General features: G+C 37.3%; 1 protein-coding gene across 1 annotated transcript; it reads left to right on the top strand.

Moving 5' to 3' along the window:
- Positions 1–11,373: 11,373 nt before the first annotated feature.
- Positions 11,374–12,303, top strand: LOC138148709 (olfactory receptor 13A1-like). The gene has a single exon (XM_069071537.1). It carries the CDS (start codon positions 11,374–11,376, stop codon positions 12,301–12,303), a length of 930 nt encoding a protein of 309 aa, XP_068927638.1.
- The last annotated feature ends 6,704 nt before the right edge of the window (positions 12,304–19,007 follow it).

Here is a 19,007-nt window from a genome sequence, read left to right as displayed (position 1 = left end):
CTTTCTTCTTTCTTTCTTTCTTTCTTTCTTTCTTTCTTTCTTTCTTTCTTTCTTTCTTTCTTTCTTTCTTTCTTTCTTTCTTTCTTTCTTTCTTTCTCTCTTTCTTTCTTTCTTTCTTTCTCTCTTTCTTCCCCTCAGTGCCTACCAATTCTGGTACTGGAGTCAGGGACACCTATATTCAAATCTTTCTTCAGACACTGGGCAAATCACTTCTTTAGTCTCTGTTTCCTCAATTGCAAAATGGGGATAATAATAACACCTACCTCCCAGGGTTGTTGAATATCAAATGAGATAATACTTATAAAGGCAAATAGGTGGTGTAGTGAAGAGAGTATTGGGCCTTGATAGAGCACTAGGTCTGGATTCCAGAATAACTGGGTTTCAGTCTGACCTTAGACAGTTCCTATCTGTGTGATCCTGGGAAAGCACCCCAGTTTTCTCATCTGTAAAACAGGAACCATAATAGCATCTAATTCCCAGAGTTATTGTGAGGTAAGATAGTATTTGTAAAGTGCTTAACTCAATGCTTTTCACATAGTAGGTGCACAACAAATGCTCATTCCCTTTCCCTCCCTAAGTTATTTCTGGGCAAATTAGTGGGAGTTTCTTTTAGAGACACCTTGTTGATGTGAAGTTTGATTGCAATGGCATGTTATGCTCCAAGACTATTTTAGGAATGAGGGAGGAAGAACTGAACTGCTTACCCTTGTCACTCATGAGGCTGAGAACATCCATACTGGACACTTGGACATATGCTGTCTATTACCTAGTTTCTGGTAAGGTCTGAAATTATCCTCCTACAACAACAGAGTCTTCATATTTCCCCGCAGTTTTTCTCTCCTCACTGGTCAGTAGCAGAGGGGATCTGAGCAGGTGGTGGGAAGCACTAAAAAGGCAGGAAGTGGGCTTGAGAGAGCCCACTGGGGGCTCCGTCCTCAACTCTTTCTCTTCATGTTCCCTTGTAGGGGGATTTTGCATATTCAGAGACTGAGTCTCTTGGGGCCAATTATTATATAGGGCTCTCAGAGAAGAGAGTTTGGTGAAGGATATTTTCTGGTTTTGGTGATGAGGAAAATATCTATCCACACATCATGAATATTTGTTTCCCAAAGGAGTGAGTTACCAAATAAAAAATCAAGTTTCCAGTTAATTGTCACCTGTTGCTTCTAGGTACCATTTCATCTTTTCCCAAGAAGCAGCTCAGATGAGTTTTTCCCCCTCATCTCTTCTTTTCTTTCTCTTCTTTTTAAAACACTGTTTCAAGAGAAACAACTCCTTCATCCTCTCTAGGCTCCACTCCAATTCTCCCAACTTTCTCTCCCTTGCCACTGCAGCCTTCTCATCATGGTTATTAGTTCACTCTACCTCTGGCCTTCTATCACCCGAAGTACAATCCACCCTGCAGTCCTATCCTCTGATTGGTTGGTTTCTCCCAGACCCTCCATTTAATTCTTTTCCATACTCTACTATCCCTTCTTTCATTCCTTCCAAAATATTCCTTTAATGTATTGTTTTCCTGGATTTGAATGTAAGCTCCTTGAGGGCAGGGACTTTCTTCCTGCTACCATTTATGTCCTTAGAACTTAGTACAGAGCCCAGAACAAGTTAAACAATTTTGAGGTTATGAATGTAAGGGCTTGGAGACATAGCAATGTTCAGTGGGCTAGAGGACTGGGAAGATGATAGCTAGTCAGGTAGACCCAAGTCAAAATATTGGCTCAGACACATATCACCCTGGGCAACTCATTTAACCTCCTTCAGCTTCTGTTTCTTCACATGTAAAATTTCTCCTATTTGAGCCAGGTAGGTGGGTCAGTAGGCAGAGCATTGAGCCTGGAGTCAAAAAGACCTGTGTTCAAACCTAGCCTCAAATACTTACTAGCTATGTGACCTTGGGCAAGTCACTTAGCCTCTGTTTGCCACAGTTCCCTCAGTTTTAAAATGTGAATGATAATGGCACGTACTTCCCAGGGTTGTTGCAAAGATCAAATGAGGTAATATTTGTAAAGTGCTTAGCACATAGTCTGAGTTATATAATTGCCATTAATGTAAATTATAATAATACAAATTTTAGATAAAATGTCTCATGGTCAGCACAAGTTCAAGGATGACATAAATGAAATCAGTTGCATGATGAACTGTTTTCTTGATCAAACTTTATTCTGTGGTGGCCTAAAAATCATCAGTCCCATTAATATATGTATAAAGTAAGAAACTACATGAGAAATTATTTAATACTAATATTTTGGGCATGCCATTATTAAATGTATAAGGAAACCCTAGGGATTTACATGTCTTTATACAGTTTTAAAGTCTGAATTGGTGAGGTAGGAGTTGATTTTTCTGAAAGGTTCACTCCCATGATGTGTTATGGTATGTATTTTGTTATATAATGTTTTGTTTTCTTATGTGTGTCAGAGGATGTTGTGCTCCATATTAACTAAGTGTTTTCATATCTTTTGAATTTCTCTTAGGTCTATATCCTCTTGGTTTCCTGTAGTTGTGTCCTGTAGTGGTTTCTGGGCCAGAACTTACTTAGAGTAGATTTGTAGTAGTAAAGTGTTCTCATGTAACACCTGACTCAATCTTGGATGATTACTGCCATATTACACAGGAGACACAGTTCAACAAGTAGTTGGATTCTCTCTTTTGATGAGAGGTATAAATGCCCAAGGTAAAGAATGGAATGATCTCTTCATTGCCATGGGATCTTAAAATCTCAAGAACTGGAAAGGACCTTTGGAGCCATCTAGTCCATCACTCATATCCTATTTGAAGAGCTCCTGGGAGAGAGATCTGGTTACTACATCCATACTTAGCACACAATTTGGGTAGAGCTTTAATTGTTAGGAAGTTTTCCCTTATGGAGGACAGCTGAAAGCCTGGGAGATTTGGTGCTGCTCGGACTTACAGGTGAAAGGCAGAATTTTTTTTTTAATGGGATTGCATTGAAGGGCAACAGTCTCCCAAGATCCTCACTAAACATTTTTTCACTCTTGCCTTGACTGCTTCTGCATGGCAAGACCTGAAAGATATTGAAAAGAAGGGGTTGAGGCAGGGGTCTGTTGGTAAATGTTTAACAACTGGTTTTCTGGGGAAAAAAGCAAGCACAGCACACTTTTAAGTTTAAACTGGGATATTAGTCTTTTTAAATCACTTTTTTAAAACCAGGAAATCAACAAAACAATAAATCAAGCCCTAATTTACAGCATTTGCTGATTTCTAAGGTGTAAATATCTGAAAATTTTTCAGCTAACTCCAGCAGACTTCTAGTAAGGTAACCTGTGGTGCCTCAGACCCACAGCATCTTTTGTGGATTGTTGGAAGATAGCTCCCCAAAATGCTTTGGAGGGGAGGTAAGCTTAAAGTAATTGGGAACTAAATGAGATATTCTCATGTTAAATCTGGTAAGAAATTTGAGGTGTGGACTTCACTCCTACTAGTAGAGGGAAGTGAGTTAAAAAGGCAGACTAGATACCTGTGACCTCTCATTGATTTCTTCTTTAAAAAAAATGCTTAACCCTGGGGCCCAAGGCTCTTGGAGTTGACAGTTGTTTTTCTTCTTACAGGAGGAAAACAGCTGAAAATATTTTTATAGTCTGATGATTGGGAATGCAAGGGCCTGCCTTTTTCTCTAAAGAAAAAAACAAACAACTTCTGGACTATTAACTAAGAAAAGAAATGGCAGAATCAACTCATCTTTTTATGGGGAACAGCCTGGAGCCATTAGGAAGTGTTATAGAACCTATTCAATCATGACAGTTCTGATTACATTTTTATAATATTTGTTTGTACTTGCTATGATCCTTCTTATGATTTCAATAGAGAATTACTGTATTGAATATTTATTAATATTGAAATTCTTATACTACCCTGAATCTCCCTACCCATGCAAAATAAGGGAACATCCTTATTATGGGCATTTTCCTATAAAAAAGGGAGACCTGGGAAGATATCATTGGAACTACCACCCTACTACTTTACTCTAGATGCAAGCTTAGAGAACTATAATATCCTTCCTATATTATAGCTAGGCTATAAAGAATATCCCTTAATAAAATCTCATTTGGATATGCAAATCTTGCAAATGCATCTTTCCCTTCCCTAATTTGTAAACTGATTTACCACATTATCATTCATTTGGAGATGCCTTTGCTACTAAACTTAGGAACTACATCTCCATTTTAAGTTGACATGCCTAGGTCTAATTTAGTTGGCCATAGTGAGAACAGACCAGTGGGAAGCTATAGAGATGGTGATGTAACATTTCTGTTGAATAACAGTAGGACAGTGCTTGATGGGAAATAGAGGTGATGTAGTGCCCAGGAGAAAACAGATCCAATAAAAATAGTACAATGACATCATAGGAAGATACTGGAGGTCCTGAAAAAAAAACAGATGAATTTACCTTCTGTGGATGTGTCCTCATCATATATGTTCTATTCATGTGGGTTCTTTATCCACACAGGTACCTCCGACACACATGTTCCCTAAGTATGTATCCTACACACGTTCCCTAGGCATGCCCAGTCTTCCCACTGGTACCATGTAAATCTGTAGAAGTGTTTGCACCAGATTTATGGCAGAAATCCTGTTTCTTACTTTTATTTTTTACTATTCAGTTCCATTAAATTACTTTGCTTGGAATTAATTATTTTTCTGACTGGTTATTAAAGGGAATTCATTGGTAGGGCTGTGGTTTTGAGTAGATATATATCTTCAAAGTATCTTGAAACTTTCTATGACTTCATGTATGAGAGGAGATTCTAAATATGCTGAGTGCAGTCTTAATTTTGCCCATTTCCACATTAGTCCTAATCCTTCCCTCTCTCACATTTTCTCCTAAAGTCCTCATATATAGAAGTATCTTGCATTAGGCAAGATACTAGAGAGAGAGAGAGAGAGACAGAAATAAGTTCTACATTGCTTTTCCTTGTGTGTGTGTGTGAGAGAGAGAGAGAGAGAGAGAGAGAGAGAGACAGACAGACAGACAGAGACAGAGACAGAGAAACAGAGAGAGACAGAGAGAGAGAGACAGAGAGATGTAGAAGCTGTAAGCATTAGATTTCACTAACTTTGTCAATACATTCTAGAGAAAGAGACTAAAGAAGAGGTAGTTCACAATAGGTAGCAAATTCTTTGAATTATGAATCTATGAATAATGAACAAAGAAAAGTTAAAATCTGGTCCTTAGTTCTGGTTCATTTTCTTGTTACAATGAATTGAGTGCAAAAGCTTTTGTCAGAACCTCCCCACTCCCACAAATGATCATTTTCAATCATTTCAATCAATATACCCCTTACACATGTAAAGTATGTCAATGTTACTCCATATATGTATGTTAATATGTACTCTCCTAATGTATAGGGAGACATGGATGTATATGGTCTGGTAACTGGACTACACTGAAAGAAAGAAGAATCAATATGACAGATGGAAAGGGGGTGGAGTGGGTAGGAAACCCTGGAGCACTGTTAAGGTGAGTACTTAGTGCTTGGTGGTCCAGTTTCCAAGAAGGATCCCATACTAGAATCATCTATTAGGCATCCAAAATATTGCTGATTCAGGGATATATATGTTCTTAACCATCCCTTAAAGAAAGGGGGTTACTCCAAGTTTATACTTGAAAGCTTAATTCCTTCCCAACAAATGCTAGTTACAGAAAAAGCTATCACAAATAACAAATAATGAGTAAATCTATTTTTTTTGCTTTTTGGAGGGCAATTGGCATCAAGTGACTTGCCCAAGGTCACATGGCTAGTGTTTTGTGTTACGTGTCTGAGGCAGGATTTGAACTCAGATCCTCTTGACTCCAGGGCCAGTGCTCTATTCACTGCTCCACCTAGCCGCCCCATAAATCTATTTTTCTAAGCAAAATGGCAAACAGAAATTGGAGAAATTATACAGATTAGAATTGACTACCCTACTGTGAATTAGGAAGCAAACATCTGTGCTGTTCTACTCATGATGTGCCATTGAGTCAGTGTTTACTCAATTGAGGAGTTCTGCATTGCTTTTCCTTGATTATCATTCCATCACTTTCCATAGCCTCTTCTCCCACTATTTACTCATTGGCTGTCCTTTGTAAAACTTTCTTTTCTGCAGCTTCCTCATAACTAATGAAACTATGAAGATTTCCCATGGAAATTTTTCCTTTATCTTATCTTGAACTTGACCTACTCAGGCTGTGATTGTCTCTTAGGAACCTTTTATCCCCAGGTTGGCCATCTGCTTCCCTGATCATATCATGTTTTTGTAAGCATTCTTATCTTTACAAGACTATGGACTTTATGGGTGGGTTGAATCAAGGTACAGGGTTGGCATTCATTCCTTCTTTCTCCCCAGATCCTCTGGAAAAGGGTGAAGATAGGGTTATACCTGAAAGATTGAAATTGAGGTGGAATTCTGTGCTCATGTTCCTTTGACATGTCTTTGAAGAAATTGTTTGCCTCATTCAAATTTGAAGCCTACCTGGATTAGATTAGACTTCAGGTCCAATTTTCTGTAGCATAAGTCTATCCTATTTGGAATAATTCTCCACTACCATTGTCTGTAACTGTTCCTTAGTCATGGATATAATTCCTAAAAAGTATGTATATATAGAGGGGTTGTTATTGAAATTGCCTAGTTTTCACTTTGAATTATAAGTTCTTTTGAGGGTAGGACCACATCTTTTTAGTGCTCTAGACAAAAAGTTTATCTTTCAACCATTAGTTACTTCAAAATCAAATATATGAAGAAACCAGACTGTTCCTCTAGGGAGGAGCTGCAATAATGGATTGGTTTTTGGCTTGAAATTCAATTATTTAAACACACCCACTATGTAGAGATTTTTTTTGACATATAATCACATTAAAAGATCTTCCAGACAATTCCCTAAGAAGTTCTTCTACTTGTCAAGGACATTTAGCCAGTGTCTCTGGTTTAGACCCAACATGACAAAGACAGAAAAATTCACCTACCAGCATTCTTAGTCCCAATTCTCAAATCTAAGCCATTATGTAGAGTTGATGAGTTATTTCCTTAATCACTGTGTAATTTTTCTAGCTTTTACATTCTATGATGTCTGAACTCATGGAGAAATTCTCTAAATATAGAACCTTGTTTATTTCATGAGAATAAAGCTGCCAAGCTTGAATTTAATTGATCCTTCAGGAGTATTAGGGGAAATTCTTTGGGAATATTTCCCAGATGACCTCACTAAAATACAAAGAGCTGGCCATTCTGTGATAATTTCAGCTGTTTTTATTTTAAAGGTCAAAATAAGAAAGGGAAAGGGTAGAGACAAAGCCATTTTATTCATATTACATTTCAACATTTCCAACAGAGTGAGAAGGTTGTTCGTTTTTCTTTAGAGAAGGTAAGTTTCTCATCTGTAGGGAAGAAAGGATTGGGAAAAATCTGCCATGTTAATAGTAAATGACAGGAACACAATTTGGAATAGGAAGACCTGAGTTCAGATCCTGATTTTGCTGTTGATGACTTGTGTTATCTTGGGCAAGGCCCTTGGCATCTCAGGGAATCACTTTCCTCATCTATGAAAGGAATGGAAGGCTTGAACTAGATGGCTTCTAAGGTCCCTTTCAGCTCAAAATCTGTGACCATTCACCTATGTTTCTGTTTCACGGTTGAAGAACAATAAAAAACAGCAACAACCCATTGGTTTTATTTTTTTTTAGTGAAATCATGTGAAAAAGTGTTGCTGGTGTCTCTAAAGTGATTTTTCAAGCTCCTGTTCTTTAATTAATTATAGTCCGCCTCTTCTTCTATACCATAAAGTAGTCAAAGAGTTATCTCTAACCACATCTGCATAACATTGTACAACAAATATCTGTACTTCGATACAGGAGGATATGAAAGGGACCCCAGTACAATGTGGTTTGGGTTTTTAATATAGGCCATGGAGCTCATAACAAACAGCAACTCCCAGACCTATCTTTAAGTTTGCTGATTCAGCAAGGAAGCCTTGCTATATTTCCTGTAAAAATCTGGTGCAGCTCAGAGTTGAGTTCTCTTTTTTAATCAAATAGCTGCTGTTCTAAATGGTTGCATTTCTAAGACACAGGTAGAAGGAGAATATCACAGGGACATAGGTCTGGGGCTGGAGGGGACCTCAAGGACCCTCTAGCCCAATTATTCTCATTTTACAGTTCAGGGAAATGAGTCCTAAGGGAGGCAATTGTCATACAGCCAGGAAATATCAGAGGTGGGATTTGAACCTAGGGTCTCTGCCTTCAGGGTTAGTGTGCTCTTCATTGTACCACTATAAGAATGAAAGAGTAATAAGCAAACAGGGGAATGATCTTGGAGGCTTCACTTCCTCTTGATGGTGATTTCACTTTGAAGGTGGGAGATTATTATCAATGGAATATACTGGAATTCTCTGGTTCACAAATTCATTGCTTCCCAAAGTTCAGATTATTTAGAACTTGGACAAATACTTTCCTATGGAAGTGATGTTAGCCACAGTGGTCAGATTCCCAGATCAGGACACAAAAGCTTATTTAATCTGTCATGCAGCAGAGGTATCTATGTCTTAAATTTATTCTCAAAAGTCTATAGAACCAAGCCACCTTTTGTAACCATGTTTCCATGGAATGTCCAAGGCATGCCCTCTCTGCTCTTCCCTAAATGGAATTGGGTGTAACCCCAGTTCAAAATTTGTTTGTTGTGGTGGAAATAACACTAGAGTTAGAACTTGAGGACTGGAATTCACAAAACAATCTTGTTAATTTAACCTCAAGCAAATCTTTTCCCTTCTTCAGGCCTCAGTTCCCTTATCTGAAAAAAGACCATTGGGACTTTCTTATCCTACAGTTAATTAACTTTAAGGAAATATCTTGATAACTATATTTAATAGAATTGGTTCCTTTCAATGCCCTGTGTATTTTATTTTATGCATCAAAAAATAGTATTCCTTGAAGGAATAGTATTCCTTAGATTCTACCAGAAATTGCCAAAGGGGTCCATATCCTGAAAAAAGGTTAGTCCAAGGAATTTCTATGACCCCTTTCAGCTCAAAGTTTTAATTATAGCCTTGATGAAGGTATTCAAGGCAGGAATTTCAGCTAATTGGGGGTTAGTCGATGAGGGTAGGAAATAGGAAGGGAAGGGGCATGGGTCTTTGGTAACTTTGTCTCATCTGCAATTTACAGTCCCAGAGAACTGCCAGGAAATTCTGAGAGATTAACTGACTTGGCCTTGTTCTATAATTAGTATGTGGCAGAAACAGGACTCAAGTCTAGGATTTTAGGACTCAAATCTGCCCCTTAGTTTGTATGATATGCTCTGTTTGAGGTCCTCTTCTTTCCTTTTATTTTTCTAGAGTTTCAAGGATTAATCTCCCTACTTTTCTTTCCATGGTTGCCACATATTGCTTCTGACTAGGGTTTTCTTTTCATCTTCCCAGGCCCAGGACCATGAATTCCTTTGGTTTTCTAAGAATTTATGGGTAGTAGAGGAAGGAGAAATAGATAAGAATAAAAAAGACTCTTACAATAAATTGGAGAAGATCAACAGAGGGAAGGAAACATGTAATAGAAAGGGAACTACGTGGGGGAATCAGAAAATATACGTTCTAGCCTTGACTCTGCTACTCTCTAATTATGAAACTTTGAGCATGTCATTGAATTCAGAGCTCCATTTCCCCACCTGTAAAATGGGGACAATAATATACCTACCTCCCAGAGTTGTGAAGATCAGATGGAATAATGTAACAGTTGAAGAGATCTGAGGTAAGGTGGTTAACAGCTGTGTGTGGAAGCTATTTTTTGGCAGTTTTATGGTACATTGGGGGAAGTATTTAACTAAAGAACAGGAGTTTAAAAAAACACTTAAAACTATGTTCTACAGCATTTAAAGTGTAATGTAAATGTCAGATATTATAGATACACTGAGGCTTCTAGGAGTCATGGGCTCACTCACATTGAATAATTTGGATGGGGCTTTACAATCCTCTCTGAGGCAGCTAGGTAGTACAGTGATTAGAGTGTTGGGCCTAGAGGCAGGACTACTCATCTTCATAAGTTCAAATCTGACCTCAGACATTTACTAGCTGTGTTACTTAAATTACTTAACACTATTTGCCTCAGTTTCCTCATCTGCAAAATGAACTGGAGAAGGAAATGGCAAACCACTCCCGTATCTTTGCTAGGAAAACCCCAAATGGATTCATGATGAATCAGAAATGACTAAACTGAACTCACAGATATCCCATATCCTTTTTAATTTTAATTCATTATTACTGGGTAAAATGGAAAGAAATGAGAATGTAATTTTGACTCGAAGTTAGTATGATTAGTTTAAACCTGTAAAAGCAATAGTTTCTCCTTAACTTCCATTTTCTTGGGGGGTGGCTTGGAAGAGGAGGGATAAGGACAATAGTTATTTTGTTTTTTTTGTTGGGGGGGGGTTGGTAGTTTACAGAATAGCAGAATGTCTTCTGACCAAAAACTAAAATATATTGAATCTTTAGCAACAGTGACCCAGATTAATGTAGTATTTTAAGGTATATAAAACTTTGTTCTAGGTAATCATATGAGGCACATATTACAATTATAATGATATTTGTCTTACTGGTGAGAAAATTAAACCCTTGCCCAAGTCCACTTAGCTAATATGGGTCAGAGCTTAAACTCAGACCCCAAACTTTGTATTCTGTAGCTGGTGTCCTTTCCACTATTGTGCCACAGAAAGAAGGGGACCTGCAAGATAATGAAGATACAATCCCTTCCCTTAAAGAGAATAAAAATAATAATAATAATAGCTAGCCCTTATATGGCACTTTAAGGTTTATAAAGCATTTTACAAATAGTATCTCATTTGATACTCAAAACTAACCTGGGGAGATAGATGCAATTGTTAGCCACATTTTACAGCTAAGGAGAGTGAGGCCAGACTTGCAAAGCTACAAAAGTTATACGTCTGTATTTGAACTCAAGTCTTTCTGACTCCAGGCCCAGTGTTGTATCTGGGGACACCACCTGGCTGCCTCCTGAGGGATAATATATAAAACAATGGAAGCAAATAAATAAAAATAAAACATTGGAACAGAAGAAAAGTGAGAAGATAAAGGAATTTGGGAAAGGCCAGTGAGTGGGAAAGGTGCTGGTGAAGAGACTGAAGCTTTCAGTGATCTCCTTTGAGCCATATATCAGTGCTAGTGTTATCAGTAGGTGACTCATGGATGAATTGCTGGCAATTACAATTTCTCAGACATGATAACCACTCTAAAATGAAAACATTTTTCAGCTTTAATTCAAACCTCTGCCTGCTGTCTCTGCTAAAGCTCAGCTGGATTTCCCAGTACTCTGTGAGGCAGCCTTCACTGTGTGAGACTTCCTCTGGCTGATTCAAGAGATATCTCCAGGTCCAATGGAACTGAGCAATCAAACACTGGTGACAGAGTTTGTTCTGCAGGGTTTTTCAGAGACACCTCAAGTCCAGCTCTTCCTATTTACGTCTTTCCTCTTTCTTTACCTCATGGCTCTCACTGGCAACACACTCATTGTCATGGCTATCTGTCTGGACTCAAATCTCCATACCCCTATGTACTTTTTCCTTGCCAACTTGGCCATCATAGACATAGGCTGCACATCTGCAGTTCTGCCCAAATTGCTAGAGAACCTCATTGTGGACAAGAAATCCATTTCATATAATGGCTGCATGACTCAGTTATATTTCTTCTCTTGTTTTTTGGGGACTGAGCTTCTACTCTTTACAGCCATGGCTTATGATAGGTATGTGGCCATCTGCCACCCCTTACGTTATAGTACCATGATGAACAAGATGGTTTGCACGCTCTTAGTGGGCAGCGTATGGGCCACTGGCACTCTCAGCTCATCACTACAAACTTGCCTGATGGCACAATTAACCTTCTGTGGTCCCAACCAAATTAACCACTTCCTGTGCGAAGTCCCTACTTTGCTGCTCCTCTCTTGCAGCTCCACATACCTGAACAACATCATGATAGTCATTGCAGATGTGTACTTTGGGGTTGTCAGTTTCATGCTCACTATGGTGTCATATGGCTTCATCATCTCCAATATCCTGAAGATCCGCACCACGGAGGGGAAGAAGAAAGCCTTCTCTACCTGCTCCTCCCACCTCATCGTGGTCACCATATATTATACCACAATTACGTACACTTACATGCTTCCAGGCTCCAATTCTTCTATGGATAATGGTAAAGTGGTGGCTCTCTTGTACACCACAGTAAGTCCCACCTTAAACCCTCTTATCTACACATTTAGGAATAAGGATTTTAAAGCAGCCCTCAAAAAAATGTTTCCATCTATTTGGTAAATAATTAGAATAGACCAAGATGACTTCCTTGGAATATTATTTCTAAATGCTACTATGAAATCTAGACACAAGAAAAATGTTTTTTTAGGAATGTCTTTATTGATATTTACATAATGATTTTTCCTTGTAATTTTTCTTGTTTTTCTTGTAAATCCCTTTGTAACCTATTCCCTTCTCTTCCCCACCTTTCTAGACTTCTTATAACTTGTTGCTGTGTTATTGTTCACTTGTGTCCAATGCTTCATAAGCCCATGAAGCATGCTGTCCGTGGAGTTTCCTCAGTAAAGATATTGGATTGGTTTCCATTTTCTTTTCCAGTGGAATAAAACAAACAGAGGTTAAGCATTTTGCCCACCGTCACACAGCTAGTAAGTGTGCGAGACTGGATTTGAATTCAGGTCTCCTTGACTCCAGGCCCAGTATTTTATCTATTCATATCTAGCAGTGAGACCTCTGAATCAATCTATATATCCACATATAAAACTAGCTGTCCCTTGCACTTTAGCTCTTCACCAAATGTTCTTTGGTCCAAAGACATTGACCTCCATGCTGTTCCATGAATAAGCACTCCATCTCTAGGCTTTGGTTATTGTCTTTGTCTGATACCCATTCCTGGAATGTGCTCCCTACTCACCTCTATGTCCTGACTTCCCTGGGTTCCTTAAAGTATCAACTAAAATTCCATCTTCTCCAGAAAATCTTTCCCAGTCCCTCTTAATTCTAATACCTTCCTTCCATTAATTATTTCTATTTATCCTTTAGGCAGCTAGGTGATGGTAGTGTAAAGAGTGTCAGGTCTGGAGTTAGGAAGACTCATGTTTCTCAGTTCACATCTGGCCTTAGACACTAGCTGTGTGACTTTGGGCAAGTCACTTAATCCTCGTTCCCTTGGCATCCTCATCTATAAAATGAGCTAGAGAAGGAAAGAGGCAAATCACTCCAGTGTCTTTGCCAAGAAAACCCTCACTGGGTTCATGTAGAGTCAGACATGACTGAACAACAATGTTTATCCTATACATAGCTTATTTAGTCATATTTATTTGTTTGTTTTCTCCCCTTCCCCCCCAATTAGATTGTGAACTCCCTGAGGATAGGGTCTGCCATTTGTAATTTTTGTATCTTTAGTGCTTAATATAGTGACTAGCACATAGTAGGTGCTTAGTAAATGTTTATTGACTAATAAACTTGAGGTATTATACTTGGTATTTATCCAATGCCTTCAAATGACATATCATTCACTACCTACCTGTATGGAAACATAAGAAAACATAGCATGGCTGTCTAGAAGTTAAATGTGTTGCCTTGAGAAGTAATGGACTCCTGATCTTTGGGAGCCATTGATCAGAGGCTTGATGACCATTTGTGAGGACATTGTAGAGAGGGTTCTGGCCTCAGGGGTGAGTTGGATGGAATAAATTCCGACTTCATAAACTTTCTTTACACATCTATCTCTTTCTCGACTCAAAGAGTCACTCTTTAAAAATATATTTAATCACGATCTCTTTTTGCATTATCTACATTTTCCAATGTATCTCTTATTCCTCTATCTTCCAAAGTATCATCTTTTCAGAGACAATAAGGAAAAAATATACCCTACCAATGCTGAAAAAGTCTGACACACACAATTTCATATTTATGCTGGACCTGTCTCTGCAAAGTAGGGGATGAAATGCCTTTCTATATCTTTTATTCAGGTTCGGGATTGGTCATTAAATTTTCCTTAAAAAATGTTTCAAATGACGTCTTTGTTTTATTTTACCAAAATTCCCTCCCATATGCCCATCCCTTCCTTTCCCAGAGAGTCATCCCATATAACAAATAATATTAAAAAACAAAACAAAAAGATGAAATTGGATTTGGTTGTCTTTTCATATCTCTTCTTTTGAACTATGGCTATTCTTTGTCATTTTATGACATTAATTTTTTTGATGTGTTATTTCCATTTTCAGTGTTTTATTTATTTGAATATATTGTTTTCTTTGCTTGGCTTCCTTCACTCAGCCTCCAGTCATTTTACTCTTTCTATGCTTTTTTGGTATTAATGTTTCCCTCTATTGTTGTAGGAAGTAGCAGTTTGGCATTTATGGGACTTTCTTCTCATCAATGGCCTGTGGTCATTATTTCACAACACTCAGCTTCAATAATATTGTTGTTGTTTTTTACTTGTTGTAGCAGCCATTGTGTGTGTGTAATTTCCCTGAATATGCTTTCCTTATATTGCAATAATTCATATGTCTTCCTATGCTTTTCTTTATTCCTCATACTTATTGTTTCTCCATCAATTAAAACAGGATAATACATTTGTGTGCCACAACTTCTTTAATAATTGCTTAATAGGTGACCATCTACTTTGCTTCCAGTTTTTTTTTTGTATTATAGAAAGTGCTGCTATAAACATGGGTTTTTTGAGGGGAGAGAGGCATATGAAATCTTTATAAAAATAATTGACTTCTTTTGGCTTTATATCTAGCAGGGAGACCTCTGAATCAAAACATGGATATTTTATTCTTTTTCTCAACATTATTCTAAATTGCTTTCTAGAATGTTTGGGTTGATTACAGTTTCATCAGCATTAGTGTGTGCTACTCATCCAACATGTTCCTTCTCCCATTTGTGGGAGGTGAAAGGTCAGGGTTATTTTTTTTTTTTTACCACTAGAAGAACTGAGATTTGAGGATACATTGAAGGACCGAAAACATTTTTGTTTCAATTGATGCACCTCGTTCTTGGGAGTTCTCTCATTATAAGTGATTTGGAGCATTTCTTTCATTTAACTATTAATAATGTATGGTTCTTCTTTTGAGAACTATTGCTTTCCTTTGACTACTTTTCTATTGGGGAATGGCTTTTGGTCTCATGTGTTTCTGTTAATTATCAATAGAACTTGTATATTGGACTTATCAGAGATATGTGATGAAAATATTTTCCCAGTTTCCCTTTTTATCCTCATTACCTTAATATTATTGGTGTAATATAATCAATTACAATTATCTCTTGTGAAAATTGGATCTATTTGAATGACCTCCAGGTAAAGGAGTTTGTTTCTTTGTTTGTTGTTTCTCTTCTGCTCACAAACATATCACAATTGTTCCCAAACCCCAATGCCTTTGTTTAGTAGAAAATACATTTAGTTTGTTTCCAGAGTTTATACAAAAGTCCCTAAAAACAGAAATATTTAGGAGATAGATCACTGCTGTTCTGTAGAGCAAATGTTCATAAATTCTGCGTAACTCCATTTACAATCTGGAGAGCAACAAATTGTTATTTTTCTATGAAAATAGAATATGTGTTATTGCATATACATACATTACAGGAAAATTATTTAAAATATATGTGAGGAATACCTAAAAGACAGAACTACAGTCAAATAAAACTGTGTCCCCCTAATTGTTAATTCAAATGAATCAAAATTAGTAGCTCCACAGTCTATTAGGACTGATGAATTCTGTTGTGAACCATGTCAAATATTATGTCCAAATAATGGTGTAATGAATGGTTATTCACTATGCCTGAGGAGAGGTAGTGAGTTTCCTACCACTGTTAGGAGGTCTTTAATCAGAGATTTTATGGTGACTTGTGTAGTGATGTTGCAAAGGGGATTTCTGCTTTATATATGACAGGAAGTTTCTTCCTCTGAAGTTTCTTCCAACTCTGAGCTTCTATGGTTATGCTTTGACTTCAGGATCCATTTATGCCCACAGATGTATGAGGGGAGATTTCCAGTTATGATGGCATGATCAGTGATTTGTTTTAGGCTTCTCTCCTTTCCACATCAAAACAGGAAAAAAAAGTGTATTGAATCATGTAAATGGTAACTATTGTAAGAAGAATGGGAAAGAGGTCCCCCTTAAGGTAAATATTTCCAAACATCATTAAAAGTGTGAACTATTGGATTGTCAATTTCTGTTCCCAAAACTTCTAAAGACTTCAAGTCAGGGATATTTTATAATGCCAGGTCTCAATTACAACATAAAGGCTTTCCACATGCCAGAAGTCTTGTGAAAATATATACTTTGCAGACCTTAAGTGCAATCCCACATCACATATCCTTATGAATTAAAGTCTCTGAGTTGGGGAAAACTATTTATTGCACCATTCCATCCCCAATTCTAGCTCCATGCAGGGTGAAGTCTTCTGGGCTACTGCTAGCCCCAAGTCTCCCATGTGTTACTCACAGACCTCTCAATCAGAAGAAGGCCTGTACATCCAACACAATCCTACTCATACCCAGACTCCACATGGCACAGTTACCTGCTAACACCTCTGACCTGGCACCAGCAATCCCTGAGCCCACTCCCTCCCTCCAATACAAATTTCCAACCTGTGCCTTGAATGTCAAACAGTGCCTGAAAGTTAACATCCAGTTCAAAATTGAAGGGGCTGAAGGAAAATTTTGTTCTACACTAAAACAAAAAGGAACATGTTTTTTTTACTAAGAGGGCTGATTATAGGAAGGGACACACAGAAAAACAACAAGACAACTGATAAAATTGTAAGAGATAAATAAACAATCATGGAAAGGAACCAAAATAATGAATAAGTATTATCATGGAAAGGAAATAATTTTGAAATTCAACAATAAAAGGGAAAATTCTTCAATAAATCCATGTCTCAGAAATCATAGTGTAGAGTCAAAAAAAGAGCACAAGAATCAAAAAAGAAGTAAGGATGAAAATCTGAATTTAAATTAGAGCTCTCAAAAAAGAAATTGGTAGGCTAAACAACCATGTCAAGAATTTAGAATGAAGAAGAAAATATCTTGCAACAGTATATTTTTTTGACAAACAGATCAGCAGATTAAGAATTCATATATTTCTGAATAAAATCAAAAGACAAGAAGATTGAAAAAATACATGACATTTCCATATGCCAAGGAAATTGAACTGGGAGAGTGCAATAATGTATTATAATCTGATAAGTCTTCACAATCTCTGCCTTACTCCAATTCCATGGTACCTATCTCAGTATCCATAATCATTCAGAGATGGCTGACAATGACTTAGAAACCAGTGATATTGGGGTTTTATTTTCCCTAACACGTGAAGATGAAGTTTATCTAGACCTGGTGACTTGACTTCATTAGGACACCCATGTGCTCTTTTATTATATACTTATGTACCTTGTGATTCAACTCCCTATTAATGACTTTTCTTCCCACTCAGTCCTTTCAAGTACAAATATCATCTTCCTTGTTAGAGAAAACCAATGTAAAACATGAGTGCACTTTATTCACTACTGGTTACAGTATCCTATCCACTTCAATCCATAGTCATATCCCTTAGCTAAGTCTCTTTTCCCCAACACAGTTAACAAACAGAACACCCCTTTTTTTCTTTTGTTTTCCTTGAAATTTTGGCTCACTCTGATCTCTTGCTACTATTCTTTTTACTATACTTTTTAAAAGTGTCTTCTCTCAGCTTTTTTCCTTCTTTATATATCTTTTTAAAAGTTAATGTTGAAGGGGTGGCCAGGTGGTGCAGTGAGTAAGAGTTCTGGCCCCAGTGTCAGGAGACCTGGGATTGGTTCCAGCCTCAGATACTCAGCACCCATACAAAAATAACTGGCCGTGTAACCTTGAGCGAGTTGCTTAACCCCCATTGCTTAAAAAAAAAAGAAATATGACTCCTTTGTGGCAGCCAGGTATCACATTGAGTAAGAGCACTGGCTCCAGTGTCAGGAGGACCTGGTGATCAAATCCGGGCTCAGATACTTAGCACCACACCCAGAAATAACTGGCCGTGTAACCTTGAGCAAGTTACTTAACCCCAATTGCTTTAAAGAAATTAAATAAAAGTTAATGTTGATTGGTAAAGTCCCTGTTCATTCACCTCAGGAAGTCTCTGTCAAAAATATTCCTTTTCCCACCTTATAAAATGTTTTTTTTTTTCCTCCTCATGTCCTAGATTTATTTTGAGATATGATTCCAAGATTAGAAATCAATCGTTTCCTGTTTTTTTAAAGTCAAAGGCAACTTTATTTTCTTTGTGATATTGTTCAATGGTCACATGGTCCAGTGTCTTCCAGCTGTCTTCTATACAAAATTATTAATGGAATACAGGCAAGATGTCTTTGAGTAGTTTATAAACTTTTGGGTCTTTCATTTCACAAAATTGAATCATGTTTTCTAACATGTTAAGCTAACCTCTTTTATGCCTACCTTCATATTAAACTTTTTGATGACCAAACATTTTGACATGGTGGGGAAGAACTTTTCAAACTCTTTCCTTAGGACATTATGAATTATAATTCACAGTTATCTCTACTAGAGATATTTTGACTTACACTCACAAATATTTCATGAAATAGCCAAGTGTCATATGAAATACTGCTTTGTGTTGACTTTATGATATTTCATGTTGACAACATGAAACATTTCATGGTGACTTGTTCTTGATACAATAAAACTAATTTTGATGTATTTTGTTTGCCACTCCATGGAAAATCTATGAGCCCTCCTTCCCTTTGGTTGTAACTTGATTTTTCTTTAGTTTCATGTATTGTGTATTTAGTTTCATGTATTGTGTATCATGTATTTCTTATTAGAAAGAGATCTATTAGTTTAAGGAACCTGTCAAAAAGGGAAATGAGATCAGAGTGCCATGATTTGATCTTTATGAATATACCCTACCTCATTGTGATCACTGCTTCCATTTGTAATTGCTCATAATCCGTACCCATCTACAAGTACTAGATTTTTTGTCTAG

Source organism: Petaurus breviceps, unplaced genomic scaffold, assembly GCF_028583685.1.
Source record: "Petaurus breviceps papuanus isolate PSGF00001 unplaced genomic scaffold, PetGlider_PUasm1.0 90825, whole genome shotgun sequence".
Taxonomy (NCBI): domain Eukaryota; kingdom Metazoa; phylum Chordata; class Mammalia; order Diprotodontia; family Petauridae; genus Petaurus; species Petaurus breviceps.
The sequence above is the reverse complement of the archived record's forward strand: the minus strand, read 5'-3'. Positions and strand labels throughout refer to the sequence as shown.

What these genes read in the sequence shown, in the direction of transcription:
- LOC138148709 (XM_069071537.1), top strand. Translation starts at nt 11,374, where the DNA reads ATGGAACTGAGCAATCAAACACTGGTGACAGAGTTTGTTCTGCAGGGT.